At 42.5% G+C, this 22,094-nt stretch overlaps 1 protein-coding gene across 2 annotated transcripts in view; it reads right to left on the bottom strand.

Moving 5' to 3' along the window:
* The window catches only part of TLK1 (tousled like kinase 1), a 70,867-nt gene extending 49,796 nt beyond the window's left edge, over positions 1-21,071 (bottom strand). Inside the window, exon 1 of one of the 2 annotated variants that reach the window (XM_074146050.1) lies at positions 21,006-21,071. Coding sequence is in view for 1 of the 2 variants with exons in the window: in XM_074146049.1 (XP_074002150.1) it covers positions 20,402-20,546 (145 nt within the window). In the remaining variant the exon portion in view is untranslated. Of the gene's footprint in view, positions 1-20,401; positions 20,547-21,005 lie in introns of those variants that run through there. The other variant, XM_074146049.1, reaches the window with a different exon arrangement.
* Positions 21,072-22,094: the final 1,023 nt, after the last annotated feature.

The raw sequence follows: 22,094 nt of genomic DNA on the forward strand, positions 1-22,094 counted from the left end.
AACTTTCTATTTATTGCAGCTTACACTTTATATATGCTTCGGTACCTTATAAAGCCAATCGGAAATAAAGCAACCCAGAAAAAGTTTTCAGTGAAGGGAACATACAGAGCTCTAAAATATAAGTTTAATCAAGTAAAAAAGCATGACAAATCAAAATACAGTAAGACATCGAAACGTATGGAGTGAATGCATGTGTCTTGATTTTTAAATTGAAAAAAAAAAAAAAAAAGACACCTGTTCCATTTAAAATAGAACGTTTGATTCATTTCTCAATCTCACAGCCAAAAAAAAACCCACAAAGTTGACCTGTATTGCTAAACCATGTCTTGAATAGTCTTTCTTCCACGGCATGCTTTGGGAAATCACAGAAGACAGAATTGGAAACAGCCTCGAAAACTACTAATGCGCTAAGAAAACAAGTTGAGATGCTAGTATGATAGCATAAAGCCAAGCAGCAGTAATTTGAGAAGAGTTCAATTCCAAGATAACAGCAAAAATACAGCCTGCTCTTAGCAGAAGGCTCTGAAATGCATCACCATCCCACGTGAATCACAGTCCCGAGGCCACAGTCATTCAGTGCTGCAGCCTCACAAGTCAAGAAGGTCCCACTCAACCTAAATCAGCAGTCAGTAGGGCAGACAGCAAGATGCAATCTCTGAGACTTAAAATAAAACAAACAAACTCCCAGAACTGTATTTACCTCCTAACAATAGCTACATAACCAAAGCCTAGAGGACACAGTTTACCAAGACCCCAAGGTTCCAGCTCTTTCAAAATACTTAACAGAGTAACAACAAACAGCTACAGATTATTCATGACAGAGTTTAACCTGGAAATTTAGAAATGCTTACAATCACCGGCTTTCCAGTCAAGAGGGCTAACTTCTTTTACAGAGGACTCCATAGCTGCTATAACCTCCAAATAACAGATAACATGAAAAAGTACAGAGTACTACATCAGAGTTTAAAACCTTCACTGTAGCTGAAGTCAAACAGCAGCAGTACATGGACTATAAAAGGGGGAAAATGCATCCTGGTGTTCAAGTGAAAGTAGCTGTTTGAAAAGATATTAAGTGATAAGAAATTCCGAATGAGAGAGAGACATATCTAAGCCCAGGGTCAGTAAAGAACCAAATCCATTTAACTAATCAAGAGTATTTTTAAATGCACAGTGAAAATGCAACACCTCTCAATCCTGGAGCCGGTAACACTGAAATACACAACATAGAAAAAGAAGTGTAGAAGTAGTATTTCTCACTGAAGTTACCTTCTCTATTTAGGCACTTCAGTCTCCTAACAAACACACCCCCTATCACTGCTAAGGTGCCTAGGTGAAATTAAAATGCTTTTCTTGATAATCTAAAGAGAACTTTTATTCAATAAAGTGATCATTTTAAAATGAGAAGACTGTGTCCAAAAGAAAGGGCAAAGGGATGGATACAGGCAAGTGAAAGGTGACCACTGTCTATGGGAGGCTGGGGCGTGAAAGAAAGAAGGGAAAAAGCTGTATAGTTAGCAGGCAAACAGATCAGGCTTTACATAAAACCTTTGGGAGGGAAACAATGTAACTGGCAAATTTTGGCCTAAAAAAAGCACAACTATGGTAAATTTAACAAAGAAAAAAAAATCTTTCCTATAAACATCAGAAGACAGCAGGTTTTGACAAATATGATTTGAAAATCCACTTCCAAAGTGCTTTTATAGAATTTGTGTCTGCTCATTACAGTTGTACGATTGTTAGATGGAAACTTGTTAAAATGCAAAGTAGAGAAAAAAAAGTTTTTTTGATGGGGAGGAATAAACTCCCAAACACAACTTCTGACTGATTTCCTGTGAACTGAAGAGTTGATGAGGAAGAGCAATTGGTTAGGTTGTTGGGTTACCTGGACTCTGCCATTCAACATTAACTCTTCTGGTGCTGAACAGCATTCCCTGTGTCCCTCCTCCCCCCGAGGTGCAGCCTATGTCTTTTTTAAAGTCTTTTTTGAAGGTTTCTTTCAAATGACCATAGCTCGCTTTTTTAAACTGCTGTTTGAAGGTTGTTTATTTCACTCTTCCCAACAGTTCAGCAGTCCAGAAATTTGATCTAAAACAAAGAAAATGTTGGTTGCTGGACAGATAAGTATTTCTGCAAACCATTCTACAACAGAAATCAATTCTTTAACACTAAAAAAAAATGTAATGATCTTTAGGCTTCATCTCTATGCTGCCAGTTTTTGGATTTCAATTGTCTGGCCAAGAACCTGGGAAGGAAAAGTGAGTTATGGAGAGACATGTTCCTGAGGGAACCTCTGCTAACGCCTTGAAGAAAGACTTATGAATAAATGACTTGGTCCAACTCCAGATCAGCCAGGAGACATCTGTGGGTAACAATTTAAGAATGTTTAATTCTCCCTGCCCTTCAGCTAGGCACCCTGTTCTAAGGATCCCTTGCCCATTATGTGTCTCAGATGGCTGCAGGCAGCAGAGGCAGAAATGAATTTACAAGTTGCCTACCAATGCCTTTATTTGGCCACAAACCAACATATACTCATGCATGTGGGTATATGCCACAAGGATGGCAACTCAGAATGGCTCATTTGGAGCTCAGGGAGTGATTCATACAACAGCGAGGACAATAGCTCCCCAAGGGTCTATTCTATTGTAATTGGGGCCGAACCAGGCGTACAACCATGTCCAAGACAAGATGGTAATGCTTCATTTCTGAGGAGTCCCTCTACCAATCTTACCCCTTGGAAGTACAACTGAATTGCCTGAAAGCCCCACAGGCTCAAGAGCAATGCATGGGCCTCCTAAAGCAATGGAGCTCTCATTTCTGACTGACAGCATTTTCCCTACATACTGCATATAAGTAATTGCACTTTCTTTCAACACCGCAGGCAACAAACCTATTGCACAGGTATAAACACAACCTGTTTGAGGTACAGCACAGTACCTAAGAAAGACAAGCACTAATGTAGGCAACAGAAAGACTTGAAAGAAAAAAAACCAACTGACTGAGCACCTTTAAAAATTACATCCCGAACCTGAAATAACATACATGTCTATGACAGCTTTCAAGACTGAAGTCTATCTATCAATTAATGGTGCTGATGGATCTGAAAGCTACTGAAGCTTTTTTTTTGCAATATTCACTGAAACAACAGCATGCTGTGTCTCATTCCAACCCTGTTCATTATTCAGAAAACAAGTCAACATTTAGTTTTATTTGGCATGTGAATCCTTGTAACAGGTCATTTTTTAGCCAGACTTTTCTTTATGCTAGCTCTTCCTGAAGGAATTCTTCACAGATCAAAATTTTCCCATTTGCCCCAGAAATTATTATGGCATTATTTTTGCAGTGTTTTTTTCCATATTAGTGATAGGATTTGGCAAATATAGAATAACTAATGAAGAGAAGATAAGATATAGTATAGAACATTCAACATGGCATCTACCTATCCGTTTCCCAAACTTCTAACACAACTCCATGTGCACCATGTACAGGAAGCATTAGCATAGCAAATGCTGCTATGAGCAACAGAACCACGACAAGGTCCTTCCTGAGTCTGTTGAATAACGTTTAGCATGATGAACGAAGGGAAAAAGGACAACTGAAAGGATATGCAGTATATTACCAGTATCTTGAAAGCTGTTTATCTTGGAATTGCCACTCCTCAAAAGCAGTAAGGAGGTTATATTTTGAAGATTAGTATCACTGTATTTTCTTCTCTCCTCTGCACACCTTAAGTACACAAAAACTTAATTCAATATATCCGTTCATCGGCATAGTAACAGAAACATCTGCTGTGCCCAACCACAGAACAGTCCACCTGGAAGAAAATCCCTCTCCATGTCCAGTAATCCCCTTCTAGGCTCTTAAAAACAATGTTGAGTTAGGTAAGATCAGAGTGTACTTCCTATGTTAAAATCCCAAACTGCAAGACCTTTCCCCATCATGAGAGCACTCCCATATCAATCAAACAGAAAAGCCACTACAAAAAATACTCCACAGAAAAGTAGTATCAGTGAATAATACCCTTCTGGAAATGTCCTACTTAAAAAGACTTATTCTGAACTCATACAACTAAGAGCTTAAATAGTAAAAAAATTGCTAAAAAATTTCACAAGTTGTTGGCTACAATACCATAGGCAGAATGAGCCTGACAGTCAACATTCTAGATGGGCGATATCCTGAACACATTTGTTACAAAGAAATGATATCCATTCCTTTGAAACTTGTCGCTATGTAATCCCAAGTGTCATATTTTCCTGCTTTAAAAAAAAAAAAAACTGGATTATTCACCTGCACTTGTTCTCTCTATTATTCTGAACTGCCAAGAGTGATCAAAGAGCAGGTTCTTATTTGGTAGAAAGGTTTTGGTGGCTTTTCAACCCCACCAACTTGTACCATTTAATAGTGAACTGGCAGAGCCAGAGAGTTTAAAAGAAACAAATAGGTTTGTTGACATAGTCTTCACTGACCATTTTGCACTCTTCACAGCTAAAGACAGTGATACCAGAGAATAGGTTTATCGACTGGTTGACTCTCACTATCTAAAGTATTGCTCTAAACACTTAGTCCATTTAGAACAAATGTATAGATACTGAAAAACAAATGCATCTTCAGTAAAACTCTGACAGCATCTGATTTGAACATCTACTGCAGTGATGGAATAATCAGAGATAAAAAGTACTCATTTAAAGTGCTTTTAATAAAGTTTTGTTCAAGACAACTGTCAGTTTTGGCAGCAACTGGGTAGCCAGCTAATACATCCTTCTGATGTTTCTTGTCAACTCTGACTACTATAGTCTGTGCCTGCATAAATGCGATACTAACCTCTCTAAAGTCTCCCATAAAGCATTAAGCAATCACTTCATCACACAGTTGTAAGGTCCAAAGCAGTAACTTTTCTTTCTTCAGAGTTAAGAACAACGTTCTGATTAAGGAAAAACTACACTAAATACATCGCTTTATGATCATATGCTACCGAGTTAGAAGAAAGATAGAAGAAAATATGATGGCACCCCTTTGCGTTGCTTTAGTCTACAGGAAATCCTCGGTCAATCAAAAGTGAAGAAGTCCTTGTTAATGTCCCACAGGGCAATATCAGTGCTGCTGTACTGCATTGTACTACTACTGTAACCAATAAATAAATATACAATACACAGAGAAGAAGTTTATGCTTACAATCCCCCTATAAGGTAAGAAAAGCCTATTTATGTTTTACAGATAGCACCTAATGTCTTGGCCAAAGTTAGGCAAGACAACTGTGGCAGGAACACTAAAAGACTGTCTTCCTAGGTAGCAAACATCTGCCTTGAACACAACATTATGTCAAGAAAGATAAAAACTAATACAGCCTGGGCTGCACACGTGCAGGTGATGTGCTGCCTATCTCTACCAGCTCCCTTTTCATGTCTATGCAGAGGAATCTGCAGCAATTACTGTTGCTTCCAGATAGCTCTGTAAAAGGTAACCAAACAGTAAGAGAGAAGCAGAATTTGCCCACTTTACCTTCATTTGCTGCAAAACCAGACGCTCCCCATCCCTTCGGGGAAGCAGCAGCAAGCAGGGAGAAGCGCATTACGAGTTCATGGGTCACTTGCTGGCGATGCAGACTAACAGGTCACAAGGTAACTCCAGTTTTGTGATACTCTCAAAAAGCGCATCACACTCTGTACAAAACCTCGCTGCTTTCCATCTCTCTCTGCTGAAAAGCACTAAAAGCCTGGAGCAGTTCTGAAGAAGAAACATCTACTTAGAGAAACACCAGAAAGTACAATATATTTCATTTGCTGCATTCAGTTATAAGGAAACAAACCGGGAGCTCTAAACGCTCGAGTCCACGAAATGGCTGTTCTGCAAGAATTTAAAATGGCACAGGCCTTTTACACATGTCAAAAACAAACAGTAGTTTCTGCTATCTAAGGAAGGAGTGAAAAGGAAGTTAAAAGCAGAGGTCACCTACGGAGCAGGAAGAGAGCTAGAAATGCCCCTTCCCACAGGGCTTTTGGTTCTCACCCTCTCTCCTCGGAAAAAGTAAACCATGAAGGAACAAATGTAAATTGTGCACCTTTTTTCCCCAAGTAAATTCATCTGGAAGTTACCTATAGGGTAGAAATGCAGTCCAAAAGCCCCCAACAATTTCATAGAATAAGCATATCTTATTTTTCTGAGTTATAATACCAGTCATTTGGTACTTAAAAGCTGTATTTGTGTCAATAGGAGTGTGTTTCAGTTGTTAATTCCCTGCACTTCCTAATCTCCTTACCTCTGTAGCTCCTACTGCCATTTCTGCCCTCATGATCTTCAAAATCCCCTCAGCGCAGACAGCCCGCTGACCCTCGAGGCAAGTGCTCTGCTCCCCAGAGCACACAGGACATAAACTGCTGACCACCGTACATAACTCTTTACCTATATTGTTTTCACCATTACATGGTGAGGAATATGCTACAAATAAGAAATAAAACAAAAAAATCCTAAGTCTTTCCAAATATATTAATCTATTTCACTCAAAACATTGTGATCGACTACAACTTCAAACCCCGTACACTTATATGAGGCCACAGTTTAACATCAAACACACAAAGAATAGCTTATTACACCTAAGATTAAACTGGGACAGTAAATTCACCTCTAACTGCAATCACAAGACTCATGAACTATTTTGGCTTTTGAACTACGCCATTTTAAGGAAAAAAGGTATTAACCTCAAATGACACTATCAGTTTCCTCCTTTCAAAATACTTGTATGGCACACAGCATAGAAAATACTAAAAACTGAAACAAAAAAATTTGCATTAAGAGTTTTAGACTGCAGAATCACAAGCTTAAGTGAAACCACCACACCAGCAGGCAGTTCATGCAACACGGACCCTGCCCCCATGCCGAGCAGGGCCATGCAACCTGTGAGAAGGCTCCCCATTTTCTCTTGTAGGCGCCCTGTCTAGAGGGTAGGTGGTGCTCAAAGAATCAGGCAACTCGACACTGTTTCTTAAGTTTTTGTGGGTTTTCTTTTTTTTGTTTGTTTTGTTTTTTGTTGTTTTGTTTTAAATTTACAACTCAACCAGCAGCCTCTGAACTGACAAGACAATCCAAGCTTCACTGAATAGGGGAAGAAACTCATTTCCTCACAGTCCCTTGCAGGGAGGAGTCTCTCGGAAGACAACTCTTAAATAGATAAATTACACGTACACAAAGCTGACATATTAATGGCTACACCTACATTTTCTTAGGACCCTGAAGCATTGCTCCCATTCTACACCTAGGGAAAACCTGAGACTTGTATGAAATCACACATGAATCAGTGAAAGATCAAGTTTAAGGCTAAGGGGAAAATAATATTTTAAACTTTGTACTCATCCTTCTTACAGCACTGCTAAGAAGCCTGTTGATGCCAACAGTATACATTAAATTCAGTTGCAACTTTGCGTATTGAACATTTTTAAAATTCAGCACCCACCCAGTTCACAGACAAAGAAACATCCTATGTAACCATCTGTCAAAAATTCGGTTTTAGTATTGCTCAGCATTATCATTAAAGAAATCTGCATTACAGCCATTTCTCCTATCCAGCGCTCATTGCCTAATCTTAAACCAGCTTTCTTTTTTGCTACACTATCACTTTCATTCAAGTTTTAGAAGAAAGAAAGAAGGGATTATCATTCCTTTCAACACAGTCCTTTCCTGAGAACTGCCCATCTTGCAGGCCGAGTGAAGAACAGAATTCATGGAACAAAGTCTGTGATCATGTGAATAAAATTTTGTAACATAAATACAGTTAAAGTCCCAAGGGCATTGAGAAATTAGGAAAGGGCAGAGTTATAAATCTTTGATATTGCAAATTAGTAAAAAAATATATACATTTTCAGATATATATTAAAAACATATTTCAAGACACCAGTAAAAACACTTAGGTGCAATTAACATCACCCACCATAGAGAAGCACCTGAACACTGAGCTCCGTAGCACTTGCTGCCCTACAAAATGAACCACACTTCTTAATTAAAGGGTAAGGATACTACACTGGCTTCTGTGGACCACTGCAGCCATAATTTAAACAAAAACAAGTGTGATCCAAATTCTCTTCCCCAACTGACAGGAGATAAAGCAGCACTTCTCCTTAAAAAAGCTCACACCAGAGGCAGGGGAGGACCATGATATCCCTTGGATGGCTGAAGCGGGCCTCCTGGAGCAGACTTCATACAGCCAACTTGACAAGAGTCAGAACAGCCAGCGCCACCATAAGGGAGCAGCACACCTTACGAACGGCAGACAAATTGGGATGCGTTTCACCTGGGATACATTTAACATGACTGCTTCCATACCTCTGAGTTTGGGGGTAACGAAACACCAAGATAACCACACAGGAGATTTTTTTAAAACTGAATAAATCTATAAACAAATCTACAATGGACATAGAATCACAGAATTGTCAAGGTTGGAAGGGACCTTTAAGATCATCGAGTCCAACCATTAACCTAACACTGCCAAAAGCACCAGTAAACCACATCCCTAAGCACCACGTCTACCCCTATTTTAAATACCTCTAGGGATCTTGACTCAACCACTTCCCTGGGCAGCCTGTTCCAAAGCTTGACAACCCTTTCTTTGAAGAAATTTTTCCTAATATTCTTCCTAAACCTCCTCTGGCGGAACTTGAGGCCATTTCCTCTTGTCCTAACACTTGTTGCTTGGGAGAAGAGACTGACTCCTGCCTCTCTACAACCTCCTTCCAGGTAGTTGTAGAGAGTAGCCTCCTTTTCTCCAGACTAAACAACCCCAGTTCCCTCAGTGGCTCCTCATAAGACTTGTGCTGTAGACCCTTCACCAACTTCATTGACCTTCTCCAGACATGCTCCACCACCTCAGTGTCTTTTCTTGTAGTGAGGGGCCCAAAACTGAACACAGTATTTGAGGTGCGGCCTCACCAGTGCCAAGTACAGGGGGACAATCACTTCCCTAGTCTTGATGGCCACACTATTCCTGGTACAAGCCAGGATGCTACTGGCCGCCTTGGCCATCTGGGCACACTGCTGGCTCATACCCAGCTGGCTGTCGACCAATACCCCCAGGTCCTTTGCCATCAGGCAGCTTTCTGGCTACTCTTGCCCAAACCTGTAGCATTTCATGGGGTTGTTGTAACCCAAGTGCAGGACCCGGCACTTGGCCTTGTTGAACCTCATACCTCTGGCCTTGGCCCATCAATCCAGCCTGTCCAGATCCCTCTGTAGAGCCTTCCTACTTTCCAGCAGATCAACACGCCCTCCCTACTTGGTGTCATCTGCAAACTTACTGAGGGTGCACCATACAGATCCCTTCATCCAGATAGTTGATAAAAAACATTAAACAGAACTGGTCTCAATACAGAGCCCTGGGACTTGCCACTCGTCACTGGCCACCCAGTGGATTTAACTCTATTCACCACCACTCTCTGGGCCTGGTCATCCAGCCAGATTTTTACCCAGCAAAGTGTACGCCTGTCCAAGCTACGAACAGCCAGTTTCTAAGGGGAGAATGCTGTCAGAAATGGTGTCAGAGGTGACCTAGAGGACCCAGAACCGAGTCAGGCTTACCTCCATCAGTTAGAAAAGGCAGACAGTCCAAATGAGACCAGTGCCTGTACAGGCAGACAAGGTTAAAACCCTGATGAGTCTGTAGATGTGCACACACCACACTCCCTGCCCCAGGATCCAGGCCCGCTGCTTTAGCAGGATATCTATCTCAGCCACAAAAAGACAACCGAAATATCAGAACTAGTAAAAGCAACTGAATAAAAACACATCAGGAAAGAGAAAGTTTCGCCAACAGCCATCCCCAAGCTGGAGGCCACCAGTGCCCCACAGAGGTGGCAGCTGCAGGTACCGCATGGCCACAGTCAATACGCATGCCCGGTAACAAGTCTACACACAGAGAAACTTCTAAACACAAAACACAAATATATTCAATGACTCAATGGATATAACAAGATGCAACTGTAATGACCTGTCTTGACTTTAACCTAAAAAACATGAGGAATTTCCATTATTAAAGACTGAAAAAGTACTAACAAAATCTGTTATTTCCCAAAAGTTCCTCGTCTGGACCTTTATCCACAATGTTAAAACTGGATTTCACCTTTCCTCAAGTTGGTAACGGGTGGTCAAGCAGAATTTTGACACTCAAGCTAAAGCAACATTCCTCTCCAGAATCTCTAGATGCTGGCACCTGTGGTTGTGAACTCCTAAGAGCATGGTGCACTCACCATTGCTGCTGGCTCTACAGCAGAAGAGCTCCTGCCCAGTGACATGCAGTGGGACACAAGAGCTACACCCCTGCACAACTGTGTCACTCAGCGCACCTCGAGCTGAGCGTGGGCAGCTGACGCTTGAACGTCCAGAAGGTTCCTGCTTCTACCACATCGACCCCCTCCCATAATCAAAGATTTACCCTCCCTCCAGCAAAACTGACACCATGCACAAATGAAAGCCAAGCAGGGAGACTGCAATTTGAGGAGGAAAACAGCAGTTTAGAGAAGCACTGAGGAAGCAGAGGAGCAGGAGGAGACTGGAGGTCACCCTTGTGGGCCAGCACTGGTCAGGAAGAGAAACCGGCAGTGGAAGGCAGCAGGCCAAGGGACCTGGTCTAAGCGGGAGCACACATCCCACCTGGAGAGTCGTAGGGATGGTGGAATGCACAGCCACATTCTGCAGCTCCTGACAGTCACTGGTACTGCTGCCTCATCGCTTGTTCCCCTTAGAAAGACGGGATTTCAAAGCCGCAAGAACAACAAAAAAAGGTAAAAATAGCAGGTTCTCTCTCCCTCTCTTTTTTTTTGTATGAACAAACTTGAAGTAAAGAGAGATTTAAGGAAAACAGCAGGAAGGTGGTGTCAGACACTGGCAGAGACTGGTGCCCGTTGTTTGCACTTCTCTAGAAGAGAAAAACAAGTGAAAGGCTCGGAGAGAACAGCACACTGCGATTTAACCAGGAGAACAAATCAGGTCAACTTTCAATCACACGACATGGGGGGGAAAATAAATAAATAAATCACTATTAAGGTCACTTACTGGAAATTATTTTGTTGTCACAGCTTCAATATTTCATTCCCAAATTATGATGTGTGTGGGAGAAAAATATAAGAAATATATTATTAATACATAATCTAATACACAACCAGACTCTCTTTTTTGGTGAACTCTATGTGTCTCTAATCTTCTGCTTAAAAGTAAATAGCAATATAAAAAGCTAGAACTCAAACCTCAAGACAGGGCAAAACAAGCAGCCAAATTTTATATCATCTGCAATACTCATCAGCAGGTTTAACAAAATTACATACCTGAAAAAATGAAACAAGTTTTTTAGAAGTATGTAATAAGAGACAACAGGAAGTTAGAACATTTTAGTAAAAAGTAGCGTAAGTTTTTGTGTAAGCTTAGCTTGTTTATGAGACTGCTATGGGGGATGGGAGGTCCTAACGACAACATTAGTATTCCTAATGACTAAACAGACAGCTCATCAAGACTTCAAGCACGCATTTTGTGTATATATAAAAGCGTGCACATGCACGATATGTAAAATTGCCTCTTCCTTAATACTAACCACTTGGATGTTTTGGACATGACAACGTGTATCATGCAAGGGACCAGAAAACAAAGTAATCTATGGATGCAGAATACAAATTACTATCTAACAAGGAAGCAAAGACCATAACATTTGCCTTCCATAGTCTGAATACTGGTGTCACCCCTCTTAGGCATTATTAGTATCACAATCATTTAATAATACAATTTAATTAGAAAGAGGTAATATGCAGTCTGATTATATAAGTAGAGGTAAATTAAATAGGCAATGAGCTTCACAAAAAGCAATCACACACTGAAGCAGTAACACGCACAGCAAAAAGTGCTTTTTGTATTTCATTTAAAAATTCTAAACCTGCATCTTTATGAATTACTTCTATTTGTATCCTATAGTAACTTTAAAATATGAAAATCCCACTCCTCCTAACGGCCCTTCATAATCCTAAAGTACAAAGGTACTATAAAAAGAATTACTCCACTTTATTCAAAGTTAAACCTTGTAGAAAACTTACAGGATAGACTTTTACCATAGTTCAGTACTGCGAATAAAACTTCTGAAACTAAAATGCAATACTAATAATCAAAAAGTTTCTAAAACATGTACCAATGACAGAGCAACCACAAGTAACAGTCAGTTCAAGGAATAACTGACTCGCAAAATAAATAAAAACCAACCAAAAAACCTAGTGACTAATACCGATAAACCTACTCTTAATAATCTATAATCGACACTACCACAGGTAAAACAAAACAAAAATTACTTTATGAAGATAACCACGCCACCTAGAGCACTACCGCTCTTCTCACCACAGTGTAAGTTCTCACCTGGCTGGTGAAGGGAACACACCTGGGGGGGGAAAAGAGCTGGGAAAGGGAAGCAGGACACTTTCCTGGATGTACTTTAGCAATAACAAAGGACTTTTACTTTGGAAAGTTTCAAAACTTCTGATACATATTTTAATACAACTTTTAGCAGAACTGTTAAGTGATCTGTTAGAAACAGATCATTGCCCATCAACACTAAAAGAATTTGCCCAAAAATTAAGGTCTCCAGCCTAATACCTGCAAGATGTTTCCCGTCATAAACTAACAATCTTTGTAAAAGATAAAAAACAAAGCTATTTCAAAGTTACACTTTTTTTCACCACACAAGCATATTAAGAGAAATGGTTTCATTACGATCTTGTATGTGCAAATAAGGTTGGTCTTCACATTGATATCACTTATAAAAATATAAAGCTTGCTGTAAGTCATCAGTGCCACCAAAAATATATTTGTCCTGTCTAAACAAATAAACATTTTTAATTATGATTCTGTATATATTGATTTAAAAATACATGTTTCTACTGCTGTTAAATAGAATATTATTAATAATGTGTGGATTTTATTTTCAATTGCTTTATAATGAAAATACCAACTTATTAAAGGACACTACTTCTCTCATCACTTTTACTAGGAATAAGCTAAGGAATAGCAAAGACCTCAATCTCCCTGAGGACCAAAAGAGCCAGAAAGAGGTTATTAGGGTACAAAAAAAAAAATACACACTGGCTGCAGTACAGCTGCAAAATTTACTCTGGAACCTATGAGAACTCAGCATTAACTAGAAAAAACAATACTTAACAAACACAGCTACGCAGTGTAAAGGCCTGATTACCTTAAGGCACGGGAGTGAAAGAAAGTAGTATTAGAAATCCTACTTGTAGCATCATCTGAGTTTGTCTCCGTAGAATCAAGAGCTCCAAGAGTTCAGTGGTGGTGAAGAGAAATGGGAAACACCTCCGCTGTTAAAAGTTGCGTGATCCCAAGGCCATCAGAGACCCACCAAGTGAAGACCAGCATCGTAAATTATATTCTTTCAGACTTACAGGAGTTACAAAGAACAACTTACACATTTATTTGTATATTTAACATTACTTTCCTATTTGTTGTCCTTATGCATATAATTTGTTATTACTTTAAAAAAAAAGAAAAAGATTTGCAATCCACCAGAACCAACAGCTGCAGGATAGAGTGCTTAAAGCATCTACATGCTTTGAGCTCAAGGTACAGTCATAAAATTAAGTATCTAAAAGGTTGGGTGTATGTGATATCATACAATGGATTTTTCTAAAAGCATCGAGATTTCCTCGTTTTCCTCAAAAAAAAAGTATATTTTTCTTCCTTTTTTCTTATAGGTATAGCTATATTAGAAGTCCAAAGAAAGGAAATCCACTACTTGCCAATCTCCAAGTAATTACCATCAGGCTTCATTTCCTGTAAAAGGCACTCTGGAGTTTCTTACCCCCGTCCTCATCTCTTAAAATCTTAAGTGCAGAGCGCTTTGTTCTTAAGGATGTTATAAAGAAAGCACCATGGCCTTTAAGTTTCCACCCACTTAAAACTGTGCAACTAAGATGAGGCAAGATACATTGCTTAATGCTCCTGCTGCCATCTCTCAGCACACAGAGGCACTCCCAGGGAATACCAACCTTCTCTGGGAGGTTCAGTTTCACATAAAAACTCCTTTAAATTAAGTTTCCCATTCCAAAATGACCAGATCCCCACCACAGTTGTGTAATCATCCAACAACCCTTAGCTTCCCCTCTAAATCCTTGGAATACAGTTGTCGGCCTCAGAGCCTCTCCAGCTAGAGCTAAAAAGGCCTTTAAAGCACAGGGTGGATAATTTTTCTTATTTGTGTATTTTGAAAATACACTCTAGTGTTAAATGTTTGAGCTAAACTTGGAGTGATAAGAATCTATGGTGAGGTTTAAAGTTTATGATCTATTAAATTTGCACAAGGGAAAAATACATTCAAACGACATAAACTTTAATGGTCTGCTGGCAGCCAAACCCTCACATGGCTGGAAGGCACCGTCGAGCCGCCCAGATGGGAGCTCTGAAGCATTCAACCCCTTTCACCAGCAACCGCCTCTCCCATTTTTGTTTGTCCAACCACTTCAACAGTTGGTTCGCTCGGAACTGCTAAAAAGCAATGGACAACTGGGAAAGCAGGAAAGCCTGGCTTTCTTCTCCAAACGATGAACAAGAAGGAACGGCGACTGGATTTCATCTATTAACTCCAAATCTCGCAAGGCGCGGTGACCAGAAATAACTGACTCATTTCACAAACTACGGACAATTCTACTTAATCTGGTTTAACCATAAAATACATTTGGATATGTTTGTTTCTTCTTATGTATCTAGTACAATTAGGATTCCTTTTATTTCACTTATAAAGTTAGCTAAAAGCTGTCTAAAGCATCAGGAATTATGTTTCTTAAACCTTAAGAATCTAAACAGCATAACTACTTAAATAAATGCATATAGATGTGTACTCTCCTGCCTAGCACAAGGCATGATCAAATTAGACCAATTAGAATCAACTTTTCTTTAGGAAAAATAATTAAGCACAAATGCAAAATAAAATTAAAAACAATTATTTAATCAGGATTTCCTGCTCGCTGATTTAAGTCATGATTAAAATTAGTAATATAATCACTCTGATTTCAGTCAATCCCTCCCGCACAGACCCACCCCCAAAGGCTCACACAGCCCCAGCCTTCCCCCGTCAACCTTCAGCGTGTCCAACCTACTTGAGCCCTTCTCCACTCTTCTGGGACTAAGTCTGACTGAGGTCGATTAAAGCTTACAAGTATTCATGTTCCTGCCACCTACCGCATCCTCCACAGAGAAAGGCTGGTTGCCAGGATTTTTCTGCTGGCATATCCCGGTGCTCTGCTCAGGAATGAAAGAAAGGAGTAAGACATCTGAAGAGAACGTGCCCGGGGAGGAAGCAGACCCTTAGTTTCTATCCCAAACAGACCATCTCAATAAGGACAGAGTCAAGAGGAAGGGGAAATGCAGGACTCAAAATACCTTCTGATGCTCTGACGCTCACTAAACCTTCTCTACTGCTACTGAACTCAATCCTTAAGTACTGAACATAAAGTGTAGTATGTCCCTTGTTATCTTCAGCAACCATTAGATGTTTTCCTCTTGCAAGCCCACCCAAGAAATGGGTTATACTATGGTGGCCAGCTTCTGTTTAACCACTCTCAGTGATCACAACTGGAGCACTGGCAATTTCAACAGAAACCTTGACCACTCTTCTTCCTTTGCCCACCTTCACCTCCACTCAGTCCAATCTGGCAAAACAAATTCCTTTTTCCTCTTCTACAACTGAAACACACCAAGCCAATCAGAAAGTTTACAAACTTCATAAAGACAAAGCTTTTCTTCCTCCCCTTGTGTGCTTTTAAGTTTTTGGGGAGGTACAGTTTAGGAAATACTGTACTGCATAAACACAGTTTACTAAATTCAACTCCAAAATTTTCTTGCGTAAAAAAACTCAGCCTGGGGGCAAGAAGTTTATTATGGGAGTAATCTGGATTGGGAGCAAGCACTACCTCAAAACACAACCTTGTATCAAGAACACAGAAAGCATAAAGGCTAATTTAAGACTGTCATATTTCTGTAACCTCCATTCTTCAGGTAGCAAAATGCTATAGACCTAACTTTGACTGTAATGCACATACATACAAGTAGCCTTCTGCAGGAGTCCCAACAGTATCTTTCAATCATTTAGGATTACCAGGCTCTAAGAAAATCCAAAGATTTAGTCAAGACTAATTGCAGACCAGAATTATTACCAATAAGCAAGTTTACTTCAGCTTGCTGAAGAACTTACTTTCTGAAAAAAAAGGCAAACGAAAAAAAAACGTATAGGGAAAAAAGAATGAGAGAAATGACAAGCTTTTTATTTGAATGGAGATAATAATAAATAAATACAGCCTGTCCCTTAAAGATATTGATCCTCTCTCCATTTAAAATGGACTAGGTTAATGGGAAATTCCATTCCAGGCAAGTTAAACAGAATTAAAACAAAACAATAAAAACAAAACAATCACCCGAGTACTAATTTGCTCTATTCTCTGCAGCACTTGCCTTTTAGAAAACCAGATTCAAACAAGGGCCCATATTAAAAAAAAATAAAAGGTCATCTTTTCCCACATCTCATTTGGGCATGCTATAAAATCTTGTCGGAATTTGGCATAAGCATCAGCTCATGACGAGACATACACAGATCTGCAACAAAACCAGCAATAACATCACAAGCTAGAATCTGTGCCTATCAGTGGAACAACACAAAGTCTTGCACACCACCTGCTCATGCTACAGCCAGTCTAAATAATCTTTTATGACTGCTGTGCTCATCCTAAGTAAAAATACACCATCATCTTTAAACACAAAGTGTTACCATTCTTCTCTGCTCCCACGCAAACTGGCCAAATCCATTAAAATCTCAATCTACAGTTGAATGATAAAAACCAACAAACTTCCTGAGAACTTACTGGTTAAGCAAACAAAGCAGCTGAGTTTTTATACTATAAGCAAACAACAGAAAAAAAACAACCCTGCAAGTTTTAATAAGATCAGGTAATTTCCATGTTCATGGACTAATATACTGTATGTAGTATACACGACACAATCCGGCATCTAGAAATATTTTCTAGACTGGAAACTTAAGGAGGAAATAAACTGTACCTTTATGCTCAGACAAACAGCTACCATCCCATTTTACATAACAATAAATACAAATAATATACTTTTATCAAGTTTAAAAAAAAAAGTCACCAACGAAGTTTGCTACACCTGTATTAGTTCTTCAAAGAGTGTCAAATACATGTCATGAGTTTATTTACCATTCTGTCATCACATGTAACTTTGGGCTCAAATTTGAAAACTGAAATTCACATTCTTGCCGTGGTAATTCAAAGTTGTCTTTGGCATTCTGTTCTGCTTTTAGTGAAGTGTTCAAAGCCAACAGCATCACGCTTGACTACCAGACACTGTGGCACTGCCCCCAACCTCAGAAGAGAAACTATTCCATGACACTCATATGTGTCTCCCAAAACTTCTTTTGCCCCTCTGCCTCATCTGCAACAGCCTGAATATCCTCCATTTACAAAACAGCACTTTCCAGCTATGTGCTTTGGTCTTCTAAGTTACATGCATAAAGCAGTCAAAAGTCAGGAAACTTCAAATATGAAGACGAGCAAATGCAGTTGTGTGAACTGTGGCACAAGACTTAGCTACACAATCACATACTGGATGTAAAATAATACTCCACAACAGTCCTCTTAAAATCCTGATAGCATCTACTGCAGGGCTCTTGTATAAGTGACCACATATCCCACACAGAAGTTATTGGCATATAAAACAATTGACAAAACTACAGCCATTTACAAGCCATAATGAAATGCAAACGAGACAGTTCTGGTACAATACAAGTGTACAGATACCATTGCATTCAAGTCTACCCCAGTAAAGCCATAAAACATGAATTCAAATCCATACAGTTAAGCCATGATGCCCCATGTAAGTCAAGATATAGGAGAACGTAACACTAAAAAATACTGCTGAAATGTTGGAGTGCATTTCAAAAATGACTAATTACTTTCTTCAATTTCACCTGTATTTCCCAAGTAATCCTGTTCTGATACTAAGAAGGCATCGTATTGTTTTTTTTAAAAAAACCACTTTGTACAACAGTTATATATGTCAGAGCTTTTCTTTTTTGCTTTTCCATATTAGAGCTTCAGAAAATATTTTTAGGACTTCCTAACTAAGGGCGCTGGGGGTTTCTGTTCTTATTAAATCAGAACCTTTAAAAGCCAATATAAGAGATGTGGGCTCATGCCGAACTTTCGCAGTGAATCACAGGTAAGGTCAGATAAACCACAGCACACGTGGTGTGCTCGGTAAAGGCCTGCACATCCGAAGGCAACATGGGCAAAGCTGTCACAGAAGCCAACCAAAGGGATTCAAGTCATAAGCCAGTGTCTGTAAACATATTGACATGTTTATATTTCAGGGCCTATTGCTTTCAGGCAAGATACTCTGCTGTAAGAGGTACCTACATAAAGGAAAGTGCACTGATAACATCCCACAAGCATGGCTGGCAGCCTCTGCTGATTTTCAAACAGAACTACCTCGTGAGGACGCACAATTATCACGACCCAGGAACACTGTGCAAATACAGTACATAATGGTACCAAGTACACGCCAGCTTTTTGATTACTCTGTAACCCCTGAATCTGTATTAGAGGATGTAAATTACAGTACCCAGAAGAACCCAACAGCGTGAGTTGCAAGAAAAAAATAAATAAATAAAAGGCATCATCATCATTGCGTTAAAAATCCATTTCACAAAAATGTTTTTCCTTGCCTAAATAGAGATACTCAAGGAACACAATTTTTCTTTAAAATAGGTAGATGTGTAAGTTGTGCTGCAATAATCGTTTCAGACTTGTATGCTGGCTATATCCAAAAATACCTCACATATACACTTTATGTGAATATTATATGCGTGCATATATACAATAAGTGTTGCAATACTGAAGAAACCTACTCTTCATAAACTTAAACTATAGATTTGGCTGCTGGTGGTTGTTTTTCTAAGAGCTTCAGTTTCCCAGAGAAGACGAGCACAAAATGCCTGCCACTTTACTCAGCATCTTTACCATATACCATAATTCCTTTCCAGATATTTTCTGGAGCATTTCATGTCAATCTACCTGCAGGAGCGTGTGCAAAAGTGACACAGAGTGATACAAGTCTGACAACTACCGGCGTGGAAAATGGAGAAGCACGGGCTGCGTTGTATGTTTTCAGGATGTCGAATCCCTGTTACCAAGTCCTCACGTCGCTTACCAACACCACCACCACACACAAAAAAAAAAAAAGAAAAAGAAAAAAGAAAAGAAGCAAGCAAGCAGCTATAGGAAGACTTGAAAAACAAAGACTCCCCATTTTCACTATTATTTCTATTTTAAGTTAGCAAGTTTCCTGCTTGGGCGATGACGTTTTTGCAGACGCTACAAGAAACGCTACACGGCATTCATTAAACTGGGGCAAATCAAGTAAAATTATACAACTGCTCGGTATGCAAGTATCCGTGTATAAAAGTTCTCCTCCACCACTAACCGGCGTTCAGCAAGTAGTTATTTTCGGTAAAAGCGCCGAGCCATCCACTCGCTGTATAACTGCTACATCTTGTGGCAATACACTTCAACGCAAGGAGGAAAACCAGACAATACCCGAAAGGGAACAGCGAAGGGACTTGTTTGCTCATAACCTTCATACAGATATTCCCTGCAAACACCCACAACACCCTGCTGTCGCTGTCGGTGTAACACAAGAGGGGAGGAGCAGGGGAGGGAGGAGGAAAATATTATCATCCAAGGCGTGATGGAGGACAGGAGAAAGTTGCAGTCATTCCGCGGTGGCCGTGAGGCGCCCTGTCACTTCTGGCCGGAAAACCGGCCGCCCCCGCGGGCGCCTTCCCCACGGGGACGAGCCCTCCGCTGTGGGCCCCTCTCTCCTCCCCACCTCCATGATGCCAAAAGTGCCCGACTCCCTCCATCCAGCGACAACGGCCGCATCCTCCGGCGCAGCACTTTTACTTTGCCGCTGGCGGAAAGGGAACCGCTTTCGGGGGAGGAGGCGGCCAGCGGCCGCCCGAGGAGAGCCGCCGCGGGAGGCGAAGCGAGCGGCCGGCCCGGCATCGGAGGGAGCGCGGCCGATCCCCCTCCGCGGCCCGGCGGGCAGCAGCTGGGGGGGGGGGGGGGAAACAACGAGGAGGCTCCGCCGCGCTGCCGAGCGGGGGCGGCGGGGCCCCGCTCGCCCAGCGCCGGAGGCTTCCCCTCGCCGCCGCCGGGCCCAGCGCTTGACCCCGCACCGCCGCCGCCGGGGGCACCAGCCTCTCCCCCGCCGCCGCTCCCCGCCAGCCCGGGACCGGCCTCCGGCGGCGGGCGCCGGGCCCCTCCCCGAGGGCCGGGCCCCCCGCGCAGCCCCGCGGCGCGCTCGTTACCTTCCTTGGGCGGCTTGCCGGGCGGCGCGCCGTGGAGCTGGGAGGCCGCCGCCGCGGAGCAGCCCTGCAGGCTCGGTGGGGACGTGGAGAGCCGGGACCAAGATGGCGGCCCCTCCAAACTTCCACTGCTACTTTGGACACTCATCAAGCTACTTTCCTGGAGCCCGGCAGCCGCCGGGGGCGGCGGGGGAGGCGGCGCGGCGGGGGGACACCCAGCGCCGCGCTCATGGCCGGGGGGCCGGGCCCGACACCGGCGCGGGGAGGCCGCCGGCGGGGAGCGGGCTCCGGAGGCAGGCGGGGCGCGGGAGAGACGGGGCGCGGGGCCGGCGCAACCTGCCCGCACCTCTGCACTGCGTCGCCGCCGCTGCCGCCGAGCAGCCGCCTGTGTCTGAGGCTAACCTTCCCCGCCGCCGCCGCCGCCGGGGAGGGGAGGGGAGGGCGCAGGCGGGGAGGGGTCATGCGCAAACACGATCAGGAGCCGAGCGAGCGCCGCGCTCCGCCGGCGCCCAGCCGAGCCGTAGCCGCCCAGGGGCGGCGGGCGGGGAGCGGCGCCCCCCTCCTCCACCACCACCACCACCATCACCACCTTCCCCGGCCAAGGCACCTGCCCCGCGGCCTGAGCACGTCGGACGCCTCCTGTCTCCATGGCCGCTGCCCTGGGCCGTCCCTCCGTCCAGGAGACCCGCCCGCGCCGGAGCCGCCGCGCCTTCCCCCCCCACACCCCCCCGCCCCGCGCCCCGCCATGGCGGGGCGCGGGGCGGGGGGGTGTGGGGGGGGAAGGCGCGGCGGCTCCGGCGCGGAGCCCGTCCGCTGCCAGGGGTCTGCCGGATTCCAAGTGTTTTCCCGAACAGGACGGTGTGGGTTGGGGGTTGTGTGTGTCGTGTCCCCCCCTGCCCCCCCCCGACGCTTCGACGCTGTGTGTCCCGAGGGAGAAGGTGTCGCTCGCCAGCCGCAACCTGCCTGGCTGGCAAAGCGGCGGCTGCCGGCAGAGGAGGTGAAAGCCGGGCAGGAGCCATGTGCCGGTGCCCGCCAGCCCTCGCCCCCAAGGGGCTGAGGCACCTGGGCATCTTTTGAAACCGACCTCTCCGCCTTGGGTTAGGACTAAAGTGAAGACATAGCGGAATTTAAACCCGATTTTCACTTTTTCCTTCCTTGTAACTAATAGTTACATGCGAGACACACAGCGAAGTCAGTTCTGGAACAAAGCCTTTTAATTTATGAATGCAACTTAAGTCTGACAATGACTTAGATTACTTGAAAAAAAAAATAATCATGGTTTGCAGATACATTACATTTTGCATATATAAAGAAGTATATTCATCAGGCAGGCATGGCGCTCGTTTTGTGGTTGCTGTATGGAGACATCCTGGCCATCTACTAACCTACTTTCCCTTCTCTTTGAGAATGGCAGGAATAGATTACTAATGTTGGGTTGCAGATCTGTGCACAGCAGAGATATTACCAATTCTGTCTCTTCCTTTTAAAGTGACATCTGTCAAATTATCTAAGATCTTCACCTCCCACAAGTATACAGCATAGCTGCAAGTTTCTTAGCAATTTGGTATTAACTTGAAGTAAAAATTAGTATGTTTACTTGCTAAATAAGTCTGTTCCAGAACATATATTTAGTAACTATTTTTTTGGCAGAGAGAAGTGATCTGATACTTCAACCAAGACTTACTGGTTTTTAAGG

The sequence above is a fragment of the Numenius arquata genome, chromosome 3, assembly GCF_964106895.1.
Source record: "Numenius arquata chromosome 3, bNumArq3.hap1.1, whole genome shotgun sequence".
Classification (NCBI taxonomy): domain Eukaryota; kingdom Metazoa; phylum Chordata; class Aves; order Charadriiformes; family Scolopacidae; genus Numenius; species Numenius arquata.